Source organism: Amphibalanus amphitrite, unplaced genomic scaffold, assembly GCF_019059575.1.
Source record: "Amphibalanus amphitrite isolate SeventyFive unplaced genomic scaffold, NRLGWU_Aamphi_draft 000327F_arrow, whole genome shotgun sequence".
NCBI lineage: Eukaryota > Metazoa > Arthropoda > Thecostraca > Balanomorpha > Balanidae > Amphibalanus > Amphibalanus amphitrite.
The window spans coordinates 620,083-636,150 of NW_024881822.1; the positions used below are offsets into that span (position 1 = coordinate 620,083).

General features: G+C 51.8%; 1 protein-coding gene across 2 annotated transcripts in view; it reads left to right on the top strand.

Moving 5' to 3' along the window:
• Positions 1-7,057, top strand: part of LOC122388589 (Krueppel-like factor 8) — an 88,311-nt gene extending 81,254 nt beyond the window's left edge. For both annotated transcript variants that reach the window (XM_043379778.1, XM_043379777.1), the window contains exons 5-6: positions 4,221-4,432; positions 5,713-7,057. In XM_043379778.1, the coding sequence (XP_043235713.1) occupies positions 4,221-4,432; positions 5,713-5,888 (388 nt within the window). In that variant the 3' untranslated portion in view covers positions 5,889-7,057. The remainder of the gene's footprint in view (positions 1-4,220; positions 4,433-5,712) is intronic.
• Positions 7,058-16,068: the final 9,011 nt, after the last annotated feature.

Sequence of the window (16,068 nt, forward strand, 5' to 3'; positions counted from 1 at the left end):
TTCTTTGCTGACAAATCGTCAGCACACAGCTCGCTGACCGGATGAATGCTATCGGCGGCGGGCGTTAGCCTTTTGTGGCGGCGGCGGGCGGCGGTATCTGCTCGGAGATCGGCCGACCGACCCACGCCCGGTGGCGCCGCGCCGCTCCGCGCCGGGGGACCGATTCACAGTAGCCGGCCGCTCGGCGAGGGAGCCGGGCGGGGGCGAGCCGCCGCGGCCGCCCTCCGTCAGGATTAGGGAGCTGTGTCGCGCCATGGGCCGGGCCCGGCGACCTCCGCCACCGCCACCCGCTATAAACTGACGGCTAACACACGGCGGCGCTAGCGGTCGGACTCTGATCTGATACGGCGGCCCGAGCTGCCGCTCAGGTCCGGCACACCGAGGCACGCTGCCGACGGCACAGCTCGGCACGGGCATCAGTACAGCTCGACCAAGATATGTTGCTAGATCGACCCCGCCGACAGGCGACAGGACACTCGAGCCTCGGCCGGGCCGGGTGGATTATCCGACCGGTGTTTGTGTAAGCGCGGATTACACCGCTAATGTCCGCGGGTCCGGCACTGATGTCTCTCTGTGGTCTGCCCACCGCGACACGCCGTTACGTTTGTAGTGACGTTACGGCCCACTTAGAGGCGTCACGGTGGCCGCAGAGGGACATGGCGCCCGAGTTACCACTAAGTTTATCAACACTTCAGCTTCTGGTTACCGGCCTGTGTCTGCGTTGCAGTCACCTGGATACTGTCGTGTCGGGCGTTGCAGTTGCCCAATGGAATCCGGTGCTAGCAGCCCATGCAGCGATACAGTCTTTATCGTCTAAAACAGCGATGGAATCTCTAGTGCTAGCTACTTGTGTGCCAATGCAGTCACTCGTGTTAGCTATCACTGAGCGCGTTGCAGTCTCCGGGAGGATATATTTAGTGTTTTTAGTTTGCAGCAGTTCTGTCCTCGGTTTAAAGCTGCCGATGTTGCTGGGTTCTTTCACATGACTCGTTCGGTCTGCGTCCAGACAGTCGCACCTGCGCAGAACCGAGCACGTCCCGGTGGCGGCGGCACTGAACAGGAGCCGTTTTTGTCGCATTTGTGCCCGTCATCGCCGGCAAAGCCCCGCCCGACGCGCCGCTGCCGATGCGCCGTAAAAACCTCGTTAGCCCGACCGGGAGAGAGAATAGTAGAGGAGAATAGTGTCGGAGAGGGAGCGGGCCACGGCGTCGTTTGTATGCGAGAGCTCCTGCCGAGGGGTGAACAGGAAGGGTGGCGACGGTAGCGGCCGGGATGAGAGGTTGGGAAACTGAACGGTTTGCCGCTGCAGCACTAATGGGGCCGGGAAAACGGAGCCAAGATGGGCCGGCCCGATCACGCCCGGGAAAATTCGCCGCCTCAATTATTGCATGCGTGTAATGGAGTTAGTTCTTTATGAGAGTTGCGAAAGCAGCCGAAGCGCGATCTTTTTACCGCGGCGCGCGCGCGCTGACGCCGCCCCGTGGACTTGCCACACCTCTGGAGCCGGTGGGTGACCCCGATAGTTGGCCCGCTCCCGGTCGGCCGGCCCGCGATCCACGGTTCTGCGCTCAGGGCCGAGCCGGCGGCGGCGCGGCGGCCCTCTCCGCCCGGCAGCCTTGGCCCGCGGCGGCCGCTCGGCGGATCTTTACGTCAGCACGCCGCCTCTCCGGCAAATCCGAGGACCTGTCCGGTGGGCCGGCGGCCGCGGCGGAGCCGGACCGCCGCCCGCCGGTGGCGTGGTGAGGTCGTAAACCTGCGCGGTCAGCACGCACTGCACGGCGCCACCGGCGGCCGCGGTTGCCTCACACGGCCGGCGGGTCCGCTGCGGACCCTGCTGCCCTGTAAGGGCGCACTGCCACCGCCCCGCCGACCGGCCGGCCTCTGCCGCCGGCGGCGGTCGGCCGGCCGGCGCGCGTGGCCGGAGCCGCTGCACGCGCCGCCGTGCCGGCCACGCCGCGGGGACGTTCCGCTGGCCCGCCGACCCGGCCGGCCATTTCACGGGCACGGCCGAGCCGACGCCGTCTCGCTCGGCGAACCGCGCCAACAAAGGCGGACTCCGCCGAAAAAGGGTCGGCCGCACAGAATCGGTCGTCGGCCGCGCGCCGGGCCCACTCGGCTGCACGGCCCGCCGCTCCTCCCCGGCCCGTTATGCGCTCGCCGTGGCGAAACGCCCACGGAATGGGAGGCCCCGCCCTGGCGACCGGCTACGGGCGCCGGCCAGCCGCGCTGTGCGTCTCCCCAGGGCGGAGCGGCCCGTCGGCTCTCACGTGCGGACATGATCGCCGGCCAAGAGAATATCTGCCGCGTGAGTTCTAACGTCTGTTCGGCGCATCTACCTCGTCATTAGTGTCCGTTGCATGGAGGATTGATGAGGCCTATCTGGGTTTTGAATTAGAAGCCAGCAAAGGGCGGCGTGACTGACCAATATTCCGAATAATGTTTGTTTAATCAGGCTGGCTTCCTTCCCCGTAACTGATAATAAATGAGCTGGGGCGTGGGCGTGCAGGGTCACGTTTTAGAGAGAAATCGTAGGTGTGGTCCGCACCTGAGCATTGAAATTGCCTTCCCAGGCACTTTGAGTTAAGGTCAGTGTGTTAATTTGTTTAAATACATGTCAACTCTGATGACTTCAAATCACGATGCAAACTTAATCACCGGAACTTAACCATGTTCGAATCGACTGCAGAAAAGGGCGAAAGGAAAGGCGTGTCTAATTATATTTTAGTACACCGAACGGATTATTTGCAATCAACCGAACACAGCTCGCCAATACACCGGCGCTTTTCACTCTAGCACCGCATACCGGAAAACCCTCTCGAGTACGATATGGACCGGTGAAGCATAAAATGCCAATTCAGAACCCGTCCTTGATAGACGTCCTTCGCTTTCACTGCAATGCTCAACATGCAGGTCAATATGAGATAACTAATCCTAAGTGAATGATCGATTTGGCGGCCCCGCCCCTGCCCGGATGGCCCCGGTTTGATGATATCTATCACCGCTGATGACCTAAACTCTCCACTAACGACGCGAACTCTCAAATCCGCGGCCTTCCGCGGCGATCACGTTTGAGTTTTAGTGTTTCCCATTGCTGCGGTGGCCTCCGCACAGCCGCGGGCTTGGGCGGAATACCAAGCAGGCCTAACACTCGTACGGCACACGAGCTGGCGGCAATTAATCCCGTTCCCAGATCAGTACAACACTCGTGACGGGCATTGCAGAGCGCGATAGAGACATGCAACCGCGCCGCCGGGATCGCTCGCCCAACCAGCTTTGGGCTCTTGGCGAATTGGGTGAGGCTATCTTCATGTCACTACATACCTACAATGTTTGTTTGACAAATTTAAACATAAGACACAAAATAAGTATTTTTGAAACACGAATGTATGACTGAGAGACCACAATACCCAAGTATCGAATGTTAGCATTGACATTATATGAGTAGGAACGGGTGCGATGTTGAGCGCGCTCATCGCTGGTCACTGGTCAGCCGTCAGTCGGGGCTGGGTTTCGCGTCAGCGCAGCTCGGGACGACCTTGTGACAGCTCGTCAGACGGGTCCGGTCTGCCAATTTGCGCGGATAATCCACCAGTAGCAGCGCTATGAGGGTGACCGGTCGCACCAGTCACCGCTGCGAGCCGGTATTGTTCGGGACGGACCGCACCGACCGCCGCCGATACCGCCTCTTCGTTAGCGACCGGGCGCCCGCGCCGCGTCCGTCATTAGCGCCGCTGCGCCACTTACGCCACCGCCGCGTCACTTATGCCGCCGGCGCGTCACGCCTGTAGCTTCTGAACCGAGAGTGGCCGAAACAATCGGCCATTTGCCTGTCAACGACTGACAGCATAAAGGGGAAGAGAAACGCCAAATTACGGCAGTTGTGATGCGTGTTAAAATGCGATTGTTGATATTATTGTCGGATTATTTCTTGTGTTTGTCGCTGATGTTCACTTTACTTCCTGTATCGCCCGCCTATCAATGTTCCTTCGATTGTGTATTGTTACACTGACCTTTCCACACTGTAACAACACCCAAACTCGTGTCTGTCTGAAAATGTAGCTGATTTCTGTTCAGTCTCAACTTTTCGCTCTCAGTCCCTCTGTCAGAAGATTGTGGTCTCTTTCACCCCACAGTACTGCTTGGTAATGCTAGCTTTACACCTGCCATTCTCCCCCTGTATCTTCACCAAATCTGACCGCAGCCCTCTCTGTCTCCCTCAGTGCCCGGCTGCCCTCTTCAGTGTCCCTCTCTGGGTCTGCGGACGTGCACCACAGCGTCTTCTCCAACCTACCCGCCTCAGACGGTCAGCAGCCCTCCAGCAAGGCGGCCGCTGAGGCGCGCCGGAAAAAGTCGCACCGCTGCGACTACACCGGCTGTGGAAAGGTCTACACCAAGAGCTCGCACCTCAAGGCGCACAAGCGCACCCACACAGGTAAGGACGATGAAGGGAAGGTGTGGAGAGGGGAGGAAAGGGCGTGGGAAGGAGTGAATGGTCTGAAAGGGGTGTGGAAAGGGGAGGGTGTAGAAGGGAGGGAAGTTATAAAAGGGTCAAAGGGCGGGAAGGGGCTGGGAGGGATAGAGGCTATGTAAGGGAGAGAAGCTGTGAAAGCGGGAAGGGTGTGGAAGAGAGGGAGGGAGGGGTGAGAGGGAGGGATGGTGTGGAAGGGAGGGCGTTACTCGTGAGGTGGGGGCGGTCACGCTTTACTACAGCACTGTAGCGAGTTGAGTCTGTTGAGCAGGAACAAACGGCGGGAAAGGTTGCCAACGGCTTGGAGCTAGTTATTTTCGAGTGTCAAATATGACACTTGCAAATGAGGTGTTTAAACCGTAAAATGGGTAGCATTGTTGTTACGAATGGCTCTACTGTATGGCGAGCGGAGCGATTCAGTAAACCGTTACGCTTGGCTAAACCGCTCGTAGTTTTCCCAAGTCTCATCTCGCATTCATAGAAAATGTTGTGAAAGAAGTCGTGACTTCATGAATTCGAGTAACGCCCTAGATAACTCTGAGCGAAGTTCAACGTGAGCTATGGTCCAAGGATGTGTTTATATCGTAAGCACGGGCTCAGGATCATCTGTGTAAAGCCGGTGCGCCAAGCAGCTCACAGACGATGCCGAGCTATGTTGCAAGCTGACCTGACCTTTGGCCGGGAAAAGCCGTGACCAAATTAAATCAGCGGACCGTCTGCTTTATGGAGCTGCGCTAATTCGGCTGCCATTGCTGGCCGGCCGCCAATCAGCTGTAACTGATCGCACTGCAGCCGGCCGCTAAAACGCCGCCATTGCACGCATCGGCCGCAATTAGACCGCTGCGGCACTGGCGATTTTATTGGCCGTGCCAATTGTGGGAGGCACCGCGTAATGGAGCCGATTTCGCTCTCGTCCATGGCGTTCTCGGAAGCCGGCCGGCCGACTCGTAAACTGGTCCGTGTGATGCCGAGACGCTCGGATCGTCGACGATACGCCCCCGAATGACTTGGGACCGTCACGATGCGCCGGTCGGACTAACAGCTTTTATGAGCGGCGCCTGCATTGTCCCGCGCCGCGCGCGATTGTCTTACCCAGGGCAATTGCTCGGTGCAGTGCAAACCGGCCGAGCATGGGTTTTATTATGATTGGCTGCTGGGTGGTGAGCTCCGCGCCGGCAGAAGCAGCTGTGCAGCCTCTGACGCTGTGTTCGAGCACGCTGACGTCCTGTTTTGTCCGTTTCCAGGTGAAAAGCCGTACGAATGCACGTGGGAGGGCTGCAACTGGAAGTTTGCGCGCTCCGACGAGCTGACGCGGCACTATCGGAAGCACACCGGCCAGAAGCCGTTCCGGTGTACGCAGTGCAACCGCTCGTTCTCGCGCAGTGACCACCTGTCCCTGCACGCGCGGAGGCATGTGTGACGCTAGTGACGTCTGGGCAAGGACGACCGAAACTCTAGTGTTGCTGCCCGCCGCCGAATGGCGCCACCGAGCGCATGGACGCCCTGTGACCGGTGATCGGACGCCCCCGCGCCGCGGGTCACATGCTCGCGAATGAGTGGGTGACGTCATTTGATTTTGCAAATGGTACAAAGATACCGTGCTGATTGGGAGCGGGTTCGGGCGCGGTCCCCACGCCCTGTCCGGCCGCGAAAGGCCCGAGTTCATACTGTGACACCACCGGTCTCCGCCCATCGAGGCATGGGCGCACGCACACAAAGTAGGAAATATGATGTACATTACTAATTTATACATGTGTGCCTACCGGTGCTCGTCAGGTGCTTAAAGCATTCTTACAGGGTTGTGAACACGATGGTCTCAAGATGAATTCCCCCCGAAAAAGGAGTGCTAGCTGGAGACGGTTTCTAAGCCCTCGATAGGTGGCGCAGTCCACAGCCTAGCCAGCCAGATTCGGAATCTACTCTGTGTAGTTGGATATCACTTTAAAATCAGCCGGCCTTATGAATGACAGTGTTCTGGGATCGACCTGTCTCCATCTTGTATCGCGCTTCTACATCTTGTCAATTCGAACGCCTTCGACCAGTCCTAAGTCGACCTTTTAGCGTCAGACCGCTGTTAAGAGTGGCACGGGGCCTCCGGACCCGAAATCCGGCCCCTCGCCGGGCCTACGGGCTGCGTCCCGTGAAAAGCCTGCTGTCTTTCGAGCTGCAGTGGCCACCAGTGCCGCCTGCGCGTGCCTTATCACCCCTGTCTGTGACTGTCCGCGGAAAGAGCGAGAGGGGAGAGAGAGGGACAGAAAGCAAGAGAAAGAAAGAGAGAGAGAGAGAGAGAGAGAGAGAGAGAGAGAGAGAGAGAGAGAGAGAGAGAGAGAGAGAGAGAGAGAGAGAGGGAGGGAGAGGGCGTGTGTGTCCCAGTGGAGTCTCTCGTCAGTCCGCGCCCGCCCCAGACAGGAGTGACGCCTTAGCGGTACCTGAAGATGGCTTATTCCCTGAACAACTCGAGACCAATCCCGTGCCAAGTCATAATTGTTATATTTTTGTATGCGTAGATGACTGAGCCTTGTTCGAGGGCCTACTTTGTACATTCCATATTGTATAGTGCAAAATATATAAACTATATATTGTATCAAACAGTGTGTTTGAATGAGAAAATGTCTCATCTGCCTGCAGGCACACAGAAGATAGGGGAGAGCGGGGCCAGTTGAAACACGGGGTCAGATGAAACATGGCTTTATTTTCAACAGTATGCAACATATGGCGTTGCCGACACCACTGCGCATCCGCGCTCGACCACTTGCTTTGTCAACGGCGTTTGGGCGGCAAACGGACGGTAATTTTGATTTGACACTTGTTTTTGTGTTTTTGAGGGGCGTTTGGGAGAAATCGTTTTAATGAATATTTTGTGATATCTCATATACCTTTGTTTGCTGAAAGAAGAACTCCTGGCTCCGGAATAACACCTTATTTGGCCCTTCATTCAGCATGATGCCGTCCCTCCAGCTCGTTTGGCATGTGCTTTACGGCGCGTGCGAGATGGCGGAAGCGGATGGGGTCAATTGAAACGCTTCTCTGAGGTTCAGTTGAAACAGGGCCACAGGCCGTTTCAATGGACCCCGGTGACCTTTGCAATGGTTATTGTTCAGGGGCTGTAAACATTAAAGGAAATAGTCCACCTTTGAAATGAGCTTTTAAACTGAAATAGTAGTTTAATAGAGCTCAATTTTTGACCCCTTTTTCTCCAGCCTTTTGCTTGAAAGCACACTATAGCCTGAGATATTTCTCATTTTCCTCATCCGCCCATTTTTTCATAGTCTATGTACTTTATGTCACCTATTATGAGGAACTTTGCACTTTTAGCTTTCCAACGACCTATTGAATGTAGCATTTGGAAAAGTAAACCGGACAAAATATCTTCTTAAGAAAGTGGCCTTAAAGAGGAAAACATCCCATTGTTAACCCGCGCCCCGTTGGGCTCTGCCGAGCAACGCGCCCGGTTGGGGGGGGGGCCATTTTGGCCCCCCCCTAAGATCTCGAGAACCACGCAACATAGCGACAAGCGGTAAACGGCGTTGGATAGCCCCAACGGGGAACTACCTTGTGACCCAATTTTATTGACCTAGGTCAAACCGATGACGTCACAGGTCAGGTCAAAGGTCCAATTTTCACCGTTTACAGGCACTTCAAGAAATGCGTTGTAAAATCGAGTAAAATGCATTTCATTGAAAATCATCGATGGGGAAATGTTCTTCAAACACATATTTTGCTATTTGAGGTCACTGATACCAGGTCAGGTCACAGAGGTCAGGTCACGGGGGGGGTCACAATATGAAAGTGTCGTGTGATACGTGTTTTATGGTCCATTTTACATGGCAAATGCGATTATATGGATCAGGCAGCCTTTGGGGCCAGCTTAGATCACGTTTTGGTCAAGGTCAGGTCAAGGTCAGGTCAAGGTCAGGTCAAATTAGGTCAAATTTCAAAGTTAATATATTTGCATAAAATGGGTATCGAATCGATGCAGCTCGTCACGGGGAGTTCAATGGTGGTCTTTGTTTTGCCGTACGTGGTCTAGAATTGCTAAAAATTGAGTTCAAAAATTTGACGTCATCATTTTTGAACAGTTTTTTCGCTATAACTTGGCCAAAAAACGAGATATCGATCTGAAATTTGGTATGTATATAGAGGAGCGCTGGGACTATCACATATATTCCGTTTTTTCGAAATTCGGGAAAATTTTGGATTTTTTCAAAGTTTTTCTAAAAAAATCAATTTTTTGAATTTTTTTGGTCAAAAACCAAAAATTTTGAAAATCCGAGATAGCAGTTTTGTAGCGCCGCTTTTTGTCTACTAGACCATATAAAGAACTTTGAAATTGCTTGATAACTGTAGATTTGGTGAGCGTTTCAAGATTGCATGTTTTTTGCTCATTTTTGCTCGAACATGACCTCAGTTTGACCTCAATAACTCCTGACCTAAGGTGACCTAAGACTTGAAATTTGGTGTGAAGGTATCAAATTGATGCCCGGGAAGGTACTGAAAATTTGGCGGCGCTGCGCGCCGCCGTTTTCTTGCTATTCAGGAAAAACCACAGGGGGGGGGGGCCAAAATGGCCCCCCCCAACGGGGCGAGGGTTAAGAATAGGTGCAATTGACCCCATGGGCTGGTTCAATTGACCCTCGCATCGGGGTCATTTGAAACGGGCGTAGAGCTGTTTTATAAGCATGCGTTTGGCAGCAAAATATGTTTGAAACATAATTTTACTTATCTTAAAATAAAGCCAAAAGAGCATATTTTTCATGGCATTGTGCATTTTTCGATATGACAACTAGATCTCGCTGTGCATGTCAATATATAAAAAGTGGTTCAACTGGCCCCGCTCTCCCCTACTCGTATAATCCAGTGGAAACGAATCAAGCTCTTAGCTCCGCACACATTTTGAGAAAAAGTATAGTGCATAATAAGACACATCACAATGAGCCTTTAGAGTCATGGGAAGAAACATGGGAAGCTAATGGAACCATTATTCCATTCTTAGGTATTACACAGAAGACATCACCAATTGAAACATGACTGCATAGGCTCCCATTTCTGAGACACACGAAAGGCTTGGAGAATAAACGAAAACGAAACCAAAAATAGAAGCGAAACCAAGCTGCAGGTTTCTGAGACAAGAGTGACACATCAACATAAGCACCTACATTTTGTGAATTAGGCTCTCAAGTCCCATCCCACTAAAGGGCAAAAGATGCACGAGTTAGGCATAACTCAACCTAACACTCGGCCTTCACTGCTGCGTGACTGCCCATTACTGCAGGTGTCTATGTATCGCCGTGCTCCGTGCCATTGAGCCATTACGGTGCGATCTGCGCCAGACGCCCGCCGTCGCACCATCCCTCGGCTCACGGATTTATCACCCACGCGCGCCCCACGGAGTGGGCAGCGCCCGTCACGGACAGGCGTGAAGACTATGACGTAACCACGAGCTAGCGCTCCTGCCACCACGAACGGTTGATGGTCGGCAGAGAACATGACTCCGTTATGCAGTGAATTATTGCAATTATTGCAGGCCACCATTGATTCAGAAGCAGCCGTGTTGCTAAACCGATGGGTCATCAATGAGGCCAGATGGTTGCGGTTACGCTTCACGGATTCAGTGTGAGTTTCCCAAGTTCCCAGAGTCAAAGTCTACAGGGCCAGGTCTCTTCAAGGCCAGCAACGGTGTTTGGAGGATGTTGATTATCAAGTGTAGGCAAACGAAGGAATTGGAGCTGAATAATCATGTCATTGTCTCAATTGAATTCAATAATCATAAATGATTTATTTTATCGAGACGAGGCAGAGGAAGCATTACCTACATATTTTATAGCTGTGCTATTCAGCTCAGACCCAATGCACATATTGAAGATGTATGAATTGGACTGCGGTAAGCAGGCTGCGGGTGAGCGCCGGCCCACGAACCAGCTCAGAGCCGTAAAACGGCAGAACAATGCTGCAGCAGCGACATCTAGGCACTATTACCATTAGTTTTCACATACTGCCACCAGAAAGCGCCACCAGCGGGTTTCTCCCTCCTGCCGACTGCGCACAGCGAGCTGCTTTTCTTTGCGATTGGTTATGCGGTGAAGTTCACAAGAAATAACAAAAAGCAGATATAAAAACCACAATTGAAAACTGATGAGGCATTCGCGAATAAACGACTTCTCCTCATGAATAAAGATAAGGTAACCCGGCAGGCGGTGGGCCTCCCGGCCACCTTCCGCGCGGTGAGGGGGTGGGGGCATTGTTTTGCCCCCCGTACCTCCGAAACTACTGGACGGATCCGTAAAATTCAAACGGTGTTCGATAGCCCTGTCAAATTAGTCGAAATAAATCTAATTTCATTTACCTCAGGGTCACCGATGACGTCACAGGTCAGGTCAAAGATAAAATGTTGCACCGTTCACACATCACGGGTCTTTTTTTTATTTAGTCGAACCTCTCTCCAACGGGCTCTTGTCCCAATTATAGGAGAGAGCACCTGCTCCTCCCGCCGTCCTGCTCCTCCGCCGTGCCAATAACTTGGCACATAAAGACGCTAGAGCTTAAAAAATGGTATCATTGTGTTCCTGGTGATCAGCCGAATTGAATGATATGCGATATGATGCAATTTGGTTAGCTTGAACTTAATTTATTAATTTAAGTTTACTTAAAATTTAAGAAAAACTTTAAGTACACTTCAGCAAGCTAAAAAGTATATCATTCGACGCGCCTTGACGTGCTGAGTTCACTGGTGCTTTTCTTTTTGCTTTATCGTAATTAGATTAAAAGTTATAAGCGAAAAACTTTTGACCTGTTTTTAGCGAAATTTTTACATTTATACCCCCCCAAAACCCCCGAAATATTGACCTAGAGCAACCAAATTTGCACAGGGGCGAGAACTCCAGGGGGCCCACCTATCTACCAAATTTGGTGTTTCTAGGTGCCATAGGAGCCAATCGCGAGGGGGGGGGGTCGCATCGACCCCCCCCCCTGCCAGGCCGTGTTATGAAAAATGCCCTGCCAGGGCGAGGGTTAAGGGACATCTATAGGAATGGACATCTACAGGAATGCTTACACTTGAAACAGGTAAAATATACGGCCCAGCTATGAATGCCGAGATGTGCGTCTATCCGGTCTATCCTTATCCCTCCGACGATTCCTCAGGACCAGCCCATCCCAATCTCTGATCATGTTTTCCTGTTCTGGGCTGACAGTCACCCTACCCAAGCGGCCGCGGAAAAGGGAAGCTTCAGAAGGAGCATACCCTATTGAGGTGACCGTTTGAATGGCTGGATGGAAGAGCTTGTCCCAATGGGCACACCAAACCCAAGGAAACGGGTTCAACCGAAGCGGCGCTACAGCCAGAAATCTAGTCTAATACATAGTTAGTTCAATAGCTGCCCCTTCTCTTCTTTATTACGAGCGAGCGAGCGCAGCGAGCGAAGCGAAGTCATTTCAATATAACAGAAAAATCTCAGTATGAGCGGCCCGGCCCGGCCCGGCCTGTAACGCTTTTGAGAGGCTTATATCTCAGCAACCGCTGGACCGATTGGCCTGCGGTCTTTTTTGCTGGGTAGCCCCATCCCTTCTACCCCGTAATTGACTACTTTTGATACATCTCAGTGACCGTCGTGGCACGTGCCACGTGAAAAGTCAAGGGTGTTCAAGCTGTTTTACAAAAGTAGTGATTTTGAGAGGCTCATATCTCAGCAGCCGCTTGGGCGATTGACTTGCGGTAATTTTTATAGGGTAGCTGCATCCTTTCTACCAAAAATAGGATACTCTCCATGCATGTGGGTCACCCCCAGTGCACGTGCAAAATACAACAATAAGAGGTGTCAAATTTGTTCCCATTTTAATAACTCGGTATTTACTGGGGCGATTTCGCTGAAACTTGGCATACAGGTAGGCACCCACCAGGCAATGCATTCCCATGTGTTGCGGTTAAGGTGCTACTGCACGTGCGCACGTGCAAGGGGCGCTTCCAGATCTCGAGAACGGCTGGGCCGATTGCGCTCAAATTTGGTACACGGTTGGAGACCGGTTAGTAGGGTGCCGTGCAAAAGTCAGTTTGGACCCGTTTGCACGTGCGCACGTGCAGAATGCCGCTTCCAGATCTCAGGAACGGCTGGGCCGATTGCGTTCAAATTTGGTACACCGCTAGCGACCGGTTAGAACTTAGAAGGGTGCTTAGCGCAAGCCCGTTGGAAGTACCCTCTCGCCCTTCCGCACGTGCAGGGCTCACTATCTCGCTCGCTCGTTCTTCGCCCAAAAGGCGTTTTACTGGTTTCAATATAACGGAAAAATCTCAGTATGAGCGGCCCGGCCCGGCCCGGCCTGTAACGCTTTTGAGAGGCTTATATCTCAGCAACCGCTTAACCGATTGGCCTGCGGTCTTTTTTGCTGGGTAGCCCCATCCCTTCTACCCCGTAATTGACTACTTTTGATACATCTCAGTGACCGTCGTGGCACGTGCCACGTGAAAAGTCAAGGGTGTTCAAGCAGTTTTGCAAAAGTAGTGATTTTGAGAGGCGCATATCTCAGCCGCGGCTTGAACGATTGACTTGCGGTAAATTGTATAGGGTAGCTGCATCCCTTCTACCAAAGGTCGGATACTCTTGATCTATGTGAGTGACCCCCAGTGCACGTGCAAAATACAACAATAAGAGGTGCCAAATTTGTTCCCATTTCAGTAACTCGGTAATTACTAGGGTGATTTCGCTGAAACTTGGCATACAGGTAGGCAGCCACCAGGCAATGCATTCCCATGTGTTACGGTTAGGGTGCTACTGCACGTGCGCACGTGCAGGGGGCGTTTCCAGATCTCGAGAACGGCTGGGCCGATTGCGCTCAAATTTGGTACACGGTTGGGGACTGGTTAGTAGGGTGCCGTGCAAAAGTCAGTTTGGACCCCGTTTGCACGTGCGCACGTGCAGAATGCCGCTTCCAGATCTCAGGAACGGCTGGGCAGATTGCGTTCAAATTTGGCACACCGCTAGCGACCGGTTAGAAGGGTGCCTTGTAGGTATGTTCACGGTGCTGAAATGATCTCAAAGAGACTCAAAGAACAAAACTCAACAAAATACGCCGGAGATCATTTGAGAGAGATACTCGGAACCTGAATTAGTTATATCAATGTTTTGGGATATAACAATGCATATGACAACACAACATCATTTCTGAGTCTTTCAATGCCAGTCAATCACAAACATGCAAAAAGTAGGTAAGCGCTTGGGTCTAACCATGCTCACATTTTCCTCGCAAATACACCGGGACACGTAATATCGTATTCGAAAGGAATATCGTATGCATGATTCATGGGTACACGACATTAGCGTCGCCACGGGGGGGGGGGCAAGCGGGGCAGCTTGCCCCCCCCCCCAACCTCGGACCGGGCACCCCCTGAGATCGATACAGATCCGATGAGATTTTGGAGTCGGGAAAAATGGGGGTAGGGGAGAGTGGGGTAATTTGGCCGGTGGTGTAAATTGGCCGCCCCCACCTGTACGAAAGCTGATAAAAGTGAATGAAATAACTTTAGTCTCTATTCATTTGTCATCGGCAGCACTAACTCGAGAACAAATGCCAAAACTTTCCCCCTCTTAGTTTTATTCAAAATTAATAAAAGGTGAATTACGTTAGAAAATGGTAACTTTTACTTCCGTTTAAAAATTTGTATAACATGTAGTATTTGGGCTGTAAACGAATTCCAACATTATAGCGCCATTTTTGAGGGTGTTCAGCGGTTCCAAGAGCAATTTCATCTAGTTCTGTACAGCCATGACGACTTTATAGACAAAAATTTTCAGAATGGCAATGTGGGGTTATTTGGCCGGGACTAGCGGGGCAACTTGGCCGGTGCGCTCAGTGTCACTATGCTGGGACGGCCGAGTTGTCATGGTCAATTATACCATAAAGTACATAATTCATGACCAACTTTGACTACCTTGATGCCATATTTCCTATTGGACAGCTGTAAGGGCATGTGACGTCATCAAAGGTTACCTAACGCTTTTTTGCTAATAAATACTTACAGAAAAAAAGATACAGCCGCGCAAATGGTCTCATTGTGTTCAGCTCGTCAAGGCGCATCGAATGATATACATGATGACCTTGAACTGACGTAACCTTGAGGTCAAGCGACCTGAGGTAACGTGACCTGAAGCCAACCATGACCTTGACCTTGACCTTGACCTCTCGAGGTCAACACATACATGTTTCGATGCGGAATGATGAGAGAATTACGATGGTACTTTTAGTTTTGGCCTAACTTGATTACTTCAAAAGTTATTCGTAAAAAACTGTCATCGCATCTAGAGCCGCTATTTTGACTATTTTCGACCCCTGTGACGGCTGAGTCAACCTCCAAAATGCTTCAAATGCGTCGTAGGACACGCGTCATTGTTGAATGTGAAGCTGACTCGCCTATAACAAAAATCATGGCCTCAAACTAACACCGGCCAAATTGCCCCACACCCCCGGCCAAATAACCCTGGTAGTGGGGCAATTTGGCCGCTTTGCAGACCTTTGTAATACGCCGCAATTTCAATATAAGTAGTTACTCAATCATTTCAAGTTTACTGTCCAAGAAAGTAAAATGTATGCCACACCTGTCAGCGTTGAGAAAATGCAGAAATGTGTTGTCGATTTTTAGTTACATCGTTTTCTAAAAAAAGCGGCCAAATTACCCCACTCTCCCCTACCTTTCTGAGAATGCCTGTGAGGTCAGACTCGGTTGGAGCGTGCAGTTCAAACCAGAGTCTGACTCGCAGTCGCCAAAATTTTCAAGACTCCGAGTCCAGACTCGGAAATGTCAATGCTGTGACTCATTCTATGTTCCTAGTTCGTTCTTTATTACATTTTACAGCTAATTTTCATATAAGTAAGTTTTGGAGTGCTGACACAATTTTCGTTCAAAGCGTGAAACGAAATCTTCGGGGCCTTTCTCAACTCTCGTCAAATGTCTGCGACAGGCTCAAGTACCGTACAAGTGTCGCAGGGCTCATGAGCTTGCTTTAAACAAAAGCTCCTAAGGATCTCCACTGAGCCCTAAAGAAACTTTCAGAGGGCCCAAACCGGCCTCTAAAAGTCCCACTGGTGTCCATGTTCTCTGAGGGCCCATATAGGGATCTTTGAGCCTTCGAACATTTCTGAGAACCTTAACTGGCTTCTGATAGTTCAGCCAAACTTTTGAGGCGACAGACTTTGCTAACCCCAAGCCGGCATCTGAGGGGTCACAGCTCACGTGTCCCTCTGAGGCCCGCAACAAATGTTTATTATGTCCCCACGCAGGGTCCTTAGGGATTCGACACAGACCCCGAGGGTTCACACTGTAATCCGAGGGCTCCAGGCTCACCCTGGGCCTATAGTCTCTTAGCGCCCGCCGCCCACACTGGCTTCTGAGGGCCCCACCTTGGGCTCGGAAAGCCCTAAAGCACCACGTACACGTAAATATTTGAGGTGACCAACGCCGATCTCCGGGATCCTAAGCATGCTTCTGAGAGTCAGCACTGACCCAGTGGCCTGAAATGACCTGGAAGTCCCAAACCTATTTCTAAGGGATCCCTTGCCGCTATGCCGTGCGTAACTTTTGGTTCCGTTTAACAGTTTTTGTTCGCGTTTGC